This window comes from Hetaerina americana, unplaced genomic scaffold, assembly GCF_022747635.1.
Source record: "Hetaerina americana unplaced genomic scaffold, ioHetAmer1.1.p SCAF_3, whole genome shotgun sequence".
NCBI classification, from domain to species: domain Eukaryota; kingdom Metazoa; phylum Arthropoda; class Insecta; order Odonata; family Calopterygidae; genus Hetaerina; species Hetaerina americana.
In genome coordinates this window covers 45,512,626-45,520,876 of record NW_027286874.1, presented here as the reverse complement: position 1 = coordinate 45,520,876, position 8,251 = coordinate 45,512,626, and the positions used below count along the sequence as shown (strand labels likewise).

The following is an 8,251-nucleotide window of genomic DNA, read 5'->3' as shown; positions in this document are numbered from 1 at the left end:
ATGTCGGTAATTATGTCTATCTCTTTTATTTTATCCCTGTGGTTAGATCTACCAAATTATTTTGGGATCATAATAACCCTCTCGGTGCCGCAAGCAAACTTGGGTACCTTTCTAGAAGTCTACGCTTTGTCTGTTTTCTTCATGAATCAAGGGACTCCCAACCTAATACCTCCAACATATCCGTCATGCATACTCTTTTCCAGCGGAATTTTTTTTAAAATCTGGAGAAATATCTATGAACCTTTTCCAGTTTTTTAAATAGCGTTTTCTCCAATTTGATTCCAAAGACTTGCCCTGTGCATATGCGGCCCAAATAAAGTGTAGCAACTCCTTTCTCGGTGTTACAGATATCGATCTGTTATCACTGGAATCCTCTCTATCTCCGCTTTAGTAGATACTGGATTACATATTTGAACTAGCTTGGGATCGGAATGGTGTGGTGGTTAATATACTGACTTCCCACCGAGAAGGCCCCGGTTCGAATCCTGGAAACGTTTTTCAGTGGTATCCCGATCCCTACTTTAGATGCTTTGTGGAGAGCACTTTGAGTGAGTGAGTGAGAGAGTTTGTGATAGACCGTCCGATGGGACGTTAAACTGCGGACCCCTTGGCGCCTTTCGTAAAGACGCCGGGTTTCTCTCCACCATTCATCCTTTCCTGTCCATCCCCTATGGCGCAAATAACTTCAGCAGTCGGTCGCCTCCCTTAAATACTACTACTACTCCAATGGCGGTGGTGAATAGGCGATCAAATGGGTTTCTATAGTATTTTTGCTTGTGTTACCCTAAACATTCCCCATCTTTCCCTCCCGCAAGTTAGACTCATACCTGGCGTCGGTATGAGCCTACTCTTAACGAAAGGCGCCAAGGGGTCCGCAGGTTAACGTCCCATCCGACGGACGTCGTACTCACTCAAAGTGCTCTCCACGAAGCACCTCAAGTAGGGATCAAGATACCGCTGAAAATTATTCAACACCGCCAGGATTTGAACCCAAGCCCTCGGGGTGGGAAGCCAGTACGATAGCAACCGAACCACTCCGATCCCCCCACTAATGGATTTGACCTTCACTTGAACAAGCACCGGGCGACGTACCACCTCACATGGCACACGCTCGCTGAAGCAATCCCACCCGTACTATCGCAGGCGGGATTTACACTGTAAGGGCCTAGGGACATTCAATATTGCTGTTCATTTTGTGGGAGCTAGGACTTTCTGAAAAAATTCGAACGGCACACTGGCCTTCCTACCCGGATTATGTCCCCATACCCGACGCCTGTCCAGGTACCCGTTAACGCTACCTTAGGATTGAAGAATGTGTTTTAATTCCGTGAAAAGATCGTAGTTCCCATGAACTTATGCCATTGGTTAACGGTTTTACGTTGAACTGGTTACGTTGAACGATTTACCATAATAAAACCAGTTTATTTATGAACAAATTTATGCTTGAATTTTCAAGTGATTGCTTGTTTTTTGTACACGCATGCTCTTCTAAAATGCCAGAATATACCTCAATATGGGTTTCCTTAATTTTACTTTTTCACTCTATTGCTGTCTGATAGTACTTTTAAAACAAGCCAAGAAAACCCTCCACACAATCTTCATATGCTAAATCGATGGTATAAAATTGAACAAGAAGATCACGTTCTTTGATAATATTCTCGGGGTAGTATTTAATAAATCTCCATAGCATTATTGGAAGTATGATATGATGCATATAGTATATTTATTTACTTTATATTTATGAGCGACATTGATAGTGCCTTGTCCTACTTGGCAATAACACATTGTAGCCTCTAACTATGATTATGGAGTAGTTATTTATATGCAGAAGTGTGTTTTACAAATCAAATTATTAATTGAGTCATAATTCTTTTGGCTTCATGAGCAGATTCTCAAGGATGCTCTTCTGGGATGGGCCGACGTCAACGTGATTACTGTGGATTGGTTTCGAGCAGCCACGCTCCCCTACACGCGAGCAGCGGCAAACACGGCCATCGTTGGACAGCAAATATCACGGCTAATTAACTCTCTCATTGTGAGCCATCTTGAGTCTGACAATGGATAAGAACCATCAATCAATTTTCGGCTGGAAAACTTGCGGTCTAAACCAATGCGATCAAATCACTGATTCAGTGAACCCTGGTTTCTTCCCTTGGCCTTCTCTCCCTTCCTATATTTCCAAATTTATTCTTTCCGAACTCCTACCAATCAAAATGCTGTGTAGTCCAAATAAGCATTTATCTTTGAGTACTTTCATGGCACATGCAATGTTTTAAGGTTTATTTACGAGTATACACGACCATACTTTTCATTGTCTTCCTTGTTTACGTGATGATAGACATTAATGTTGGTGAACCGTTCTTAAAATTAATTTTTAATATCGTTCTTCTTTGTTTAAAGTACCAACTTCGGGCTATTTCACACGTCTCCATATCTATACCATTTGTAAGTAATTTTTGAGCCATAATTTCTACCAATAGACTATTTATAGCAGAAAATAATTATTAAGACCTATCTTAGCCAATTGTTATCTTCATCCATGCAGGCGCAATTTACCTAAATTCGTCTAAGAAAATTTTCCAATTAATATATTGTTTGTACGTATGCGCGTGTGTGCTTATATCGAACGAACATGCGGTAAAGATCAAACAGTAGCGTAGCGCATCTGGTTCCTTAAGAAGCTAAAGACAGCATGCGCTGGCCACAGAAAGGAAATATTTTGCACTGTTGTGTATGTTCATCGAAGGGGGTTGACACTAGAGCAACTGTGGTGAATGGGACATTAAACCCCGCATTATCTCGTGCCATGAGACTAACCACACTAAGGCACGATTTTAAACGCGGGAATGTTAGTTGTATTTTGGGACGTGAGGAGGAGTTTCATTACAAAATAAGAAAGCAGATAATGCAAAAATATCGTTTATCTTTTGTTGTATTTCTTTCTTTTAGTTTATTTTAGTTCAGTTTTTGTTTATGAAGTTTATTTGTAATTTTTATAATTGATGTAAAGGCAGTATTAGTTTTCCGACGTTTCCATAACAAAATAGTTACTCGTATTCTTTTATGCATATTCAATCACTATTCTATGAGATATTGAAATTTTTAAAATGTGAGATACATTTTTTTATGTCTTAAATTTAAAATCTGTAGGAAGGCTCAACAGGGATTTCCAACCGATCGATAAAAGTTGAACACCTAATCAGATAACAGGAAATCTGTAAATCTACTACTACTTTAGAATGGTCTTAACTCTGGGATTTCATAATTATTTATTTTTTTACTTGCTTCGATAAAGTATAAAATTTTACTACCACTGCGTTTCTTATTACTGTGGATTGTGTGCGGATTTGTTCTGGTGTCATCCTTCTCTTTTGCTTGTTCACGAACTTTAAATTTCACTCAACCTGAATTAGGACATTGGCATTTTTATAAATATCTAATAAAATGTTGACAATTATACTACAGCCAATGCTTGGAACTTGATTTGAGTAGCCATTCCATTTTTTTTGATTTGTCATGTTTCAATAGTCTGGAAGCCGAGAGAGGATTTTCTACACCTAATACGCCGGGTAAGCACCAGCTCTTACATAATTACTACGAACTTGGGCTACTGTATTTTCGAATCATATTCCCTCCAACCAGCTTGACGTTAGCAGTCATCATTTCTTTTGACTTACAACTTTTATATCATTCTTTGGATTGGCATAGGAAAGCTACGGAGGAATTCCAGAAAATTTCCATTTGATTGGTCACAGCCTCGGATCCCATGTAGCTGGATATGCTGGCGGAGCTCTTGATGGACTTGGAAGAATAACAGGTAACTCCATCGCTAATATCTGAGGTAATTAATTTTCTTTCAGTAAAAAATATTTTACTTCCCTGATGGCTTGAACGAATCGTTCGGCGTCATGCATTAGCCGGACTTTCCAAAATCAAAATCGCACAGTTATTGAATGAATGGATATTATTTAAGAATGAGATCTCCATCGATATTTTAGCTGAGAAGAAGCGGAGAAATTAGATATCTCACTTGAAGTAAAAATAGTTATTTAAAAAAAAAATCCTGTAAAACTTCATTTTATTTTGTTTATTTCCCTTGGAGCACAGATAACACAGATAACTTCCGCGAAAAACATTTGTCATTCAAACAAATTGTTATAACAGAATAGGTAACTGATTCCATCAACTATGAATTACAAGGATTCCTCGAGTTAAATAGGAGATCTTATTTCGGAGGCCGGACCACAACTCCTGGTCTCTTGAGTCATGCTAAACATCTGAAACATCTTCAAACATCATTAGTATAGGATGCACTAAATGCGTTATTGCCTGCGTATACAAACTAGCACAAAACTTTTCTGGAATCGATATTTCATAGTTTCTTTTTTCTATGTAGTTCATTATGTTGTCTCTCCTAAAAAGCATTCTATGAATCAGTATATTGAAGGGTGCGTTCTAAAAGTAATGCCACTGAATTTCCCGCGCCGCTCCGATTGGTCGGAGTTGGATCAAACCACTTGGGATAAGTGGGAGGGACATTAACCTTTGCCGCAAAACCGGTCTCAGTGCTCTCCAAGCTGTGGAAGCGGCAGGAAGTCAGTTATTGTAAACCTCTGCGCGCCAACCGTGTTACGGAAAAATGTAATCGACGATCGAGTCACGTTTCACGATTAGGGTTTGTGCTTAACCGAAAAAATTCTTGAAGAGACAAACAAAATGATTTGTGAGGCTTACGGGGACTCCTCTCTGTCCTTCTCACAAGTTTCGAGGTGGTTAAATGCCTTTAAGGAAGGCCGGGAAGAGGTTCACGACGAACAACGCTCTAGACGGCCGTCAACCAGCAAAACCGACAAAAATGTGGCTCATGTCCGACATTTGTTGGACTCTGACCGTCAGTTGAGTATCAAGATGGTTGCCAATGAACTGAACATGTCGTCTATTTTTGTTTCGTATTGTTACTGAAGGTTTAGTGATGAGGAAAGTGTGCGCCAAGCTCGTGCCCTAGGTGTTGTCAGACAACCAAAAGACCAACCGAGAGGAAATTTCAAATGAACATTTGCAACGTATTGAAAATGAACCTGATTATTTGGACTACGTCATTACTGGTGATGAAACCTGGGTTTTTGAATATGACCCAGAAACAAAACGCCAAAGCTATAAGTGGAAAACCAACCAGTACCCCAAGTCCAAAACGGCAAGAATGAGCTAATCAAAAGTGAAAACAATGCTCATTGTCTTTTTCGACAGTAGAGGAGTGGTCCATAAGGAGTTTGTTCCTCAAAGATAGACAGTTAACGCTGCCTACTACGTGTATGTGCTGGAAAGACTCCGAAAAAGGGTCATCAGGACGAGAAAAGACATCTCCACTACCTGACAACTCAATCACGACAACCCGCCTTGCCACAACGCGCTACGAGTCCGCGAGTTCCTGGCCAAACACCAGGTGTCAACGCTGCCCCACCCCCCTATAGTCCTGACGTCGCCCCAACAGACATCCATTTGTTCCCTCGGATTAAGGCATCCCTGAAAGGAACCCGTTTTTCGTCCATAGAAGAGATCCAATCTGCCGTGACGAACACCTTGCAAACAGTCCCCGAAGACGCCTTTCCAGGGCGCGTACCGGTCATGACAGAGTCTCTGGAAAAATGTGTTGAGGCCCAAGAACAGTATTTTGAAGAATTTAAAGTGCTTGCGCAAATCTGTTCAATTAATTGCTTAAAAAATAATCGCATTACCTTCGGAACGCACCCTGTATATCAAATGAGAGGAAGTCCAACAATTCTTTGTAATTAATCCTTAGGCTTCCGCGATGTCTATTTGATGAATTCAGTCTTCTTCCGAGAATTATTCAACTCACCTATGCGACGGTAATTCCCGGAAGAAGAATGAATTCAATTATTTGTAAATTACTTATCGGGTAGGAAATAAAATTTTAAAATCGCATTTAACCTCAGCACAGCTTCTTATAATTCTTCTGCCTTTTGCGTTCACCGGGATCAATGTTTCGAAGGTATTTGGAACCTCGTGTTGAGGTTACGTCACGAGTCTACTGCCTTGTCCATTTATGCATAAAATCTCATCGCTCTTCTTAAAATATTACAGCATTAGATCCAGCTGGACCTCTATTTGCCACAAACGAAGAAAATAACCGACTGGACCCTAGTGATGCCAGTTTTGTTGATGTCATTCACACGGATAAGGACTGTTTAGGTAAGGGGATTGACATGGTATTAATCATGGGATGTGTCAACCATGAGAAACCGTACCCACCTCAACATTTTCTCTTCTTGCACTGTCTCTGGTAACAACTCATACATTGTCCCTGCTACATGGCGGAAAAATATTCACCTAGAACATAATAAAGAACAGGTAATAACAATCTTCCGCAAGTTAAGTTTAATTGTACGACCGGGTTTCGATGCATTACATGAAAGAACGGATTGCAAGTGAAGCATCACCCAGCTATATAGCTAACAAATTTAAAACTGAAAATAAAAGCACCCACTGCTTCAAACAATTCATTCTCTATTGTGCTTAATATCTATAAGTAAAACTTCTACAAACGCGCCTTATTTTAAGAGACGTACTTTTGTGCGTTTGCAGTCTCTAAAACTTATGATATTGACTAGAAAAACTTTTAAGATTTCACAAAATTTATTTTAATTTGAACGACCGGTTGTGGTTATTTTTTCAAATCAAATTTTGTCTCGTACAATTTGGGTGTCCTCCATCACTCCTCAATTTTCAGGGCTTCGAATGCCTTCAGGGCACGTCGACTTCTACCCTAACGGTGGCACCGAGCAGCCTGGATGCGCAGCCGTGGAAAATTTCCGAGACGACGTCGGAGGGATTTTGACTATGCTCGACTCGTCCTTCTGTTCACACTTCCGCGCCATCAAGCTCTTCACAGAATCCATCTTCAACTCTCCATCCTTCAACGTCACGGAAAATGAGGTGGAAAACGGATGCCAATTTATCGGGATTCTGTGCGATACTTACGACGACTTTCTCCAAGTGAGTGCCCCAATCAATGGCAAGCCCATGACGACGGACAGATAGTGGCGGCGGAAATGGGTATACGCAGAATGAGGTTACATTCTAATACCCTTTCCACCCCTATGATATGGGTTAGTGCCCGTAACTTTGTTAATATAGTGATTGAGACTTCATTACTTATTCGCCTCTTTACACCTACTCAACGATACCCCAAAATGTGTTGGTGTCGATGTTTTTGAATAAATTAGGCAATTTAAACAGATTTTATTCTTTACTTAAAAAACCCTTAGGAATTGGAAGGGCTTAGTCAATGAAAGGAATCAAAATATCTCCCCAACGAGCCATTTTGCGGGAAATTTCTATAAGGGAGAGTATCTGAAATCTGCAATCTGCTTAACTTGATGAAATTGTTCCAAATAAATACATCTATTATAACATGTTACCCACTTCTATCTGCCCTGATTCCCCAATATTTGCACTTGAACGAAGGATTGCACACACGCATCTACAACTAGAAATAACGATTTTGCACCTCTATAAATCTAGCTGACAAGAAAACGTAAGGCTTAGACATCAAAAGTTACTTTTTCAATCGAAATTTCGAAGAGGATGTGATTTCGCTGGTTCAATTTTTTGTTAATGGAGTAGAACGTGATCCGTGAAATCTGAGGAAAAATTAAAAAATGTATTCTCAGCCATCATGGGGCGTGAAGAATAGGATTTTTCGACCACCTTAAAATATAGCCTACACCTCGTGTAATACATAATAAACAGTGGCTCTAGCAGTGCCTATATTAATTCGTAAAATTAAATGAAAAGCGATGGCAAGTGGTTTTCCTTTTTCTTTGATGGCACGCTATTTTTCTTATTTCAGGGTACATGCAGCAACGATGCTCCAGAGAATTTAATGACAGCGATCCTGGGAATTGATGCAGATATGTATCCAGAGCGAGACTCACCTAATCCTCCACCTACATCATATTATTTGCAGACCAATGCTGTTAAACCATATTGCAGTTAAGTATTCCATGTCGAAAATAGTAGAACATTTTTGATAAGCCACGTGACTTACGTTCACCGGTTAACAAAAACGTTTTCCAGTCCTTGGTATTGGGTATTCACGCCAGGCAAGATGGATAAAGCATGATGTAGGATTTTATTTAATGAATGACTATCATATCGAATGATACATATGCTGAAACTTCAACATTGCGGATTAAAATGCAACCGTAGTTTAAAAAATCCACTATCATTG

General features: G+C 39.9%; 1 protein-coding gene across 1 annotated transcript; it reads left to right on the top strand.

Annotated features, from left to right (window-relative positions):
- On the top strand, positions 1-8,017 carry LOC139690022 (lipase member I-like). The gene is made up of 6 exons (XM_071587202.1): positions 1-6; positions 1,889-2,035; positions 3,709-3,817; positions 6,103-6,210; positions 6,749-7,014; positions 7,871-8,017. The coding sequence occupies exons 1-6, from the start codon at positions 1-3 to the stop codon at positions 8,015-8,017; spliced, it is 783 nt and encodes a 260-aa protein (XP_071443303.1).
- The last annotated feature ends 234 nt before the right edge of the window (positions 8,018-8,251 follow it).

Bases quoted from the DNA above. Each gene is read 5' to 3' on its own strand.
- LOC139690022 (XM_071587202.1), top strand. The intron at 2,036-3,708 runs GTGAGCCATCTT...GGATTGGCATAG, and splicing joins GGCTAATTAACTCTCTCATT to GAAAGCTACGGAGGAATTCC. The intron at 3,818-6,102 runs GTAACTCCATCG...AAAATATTACAG, and splicing joins TGGACTTGGAAGAATAACAG to CATTAGATCCAGCTGGACCT.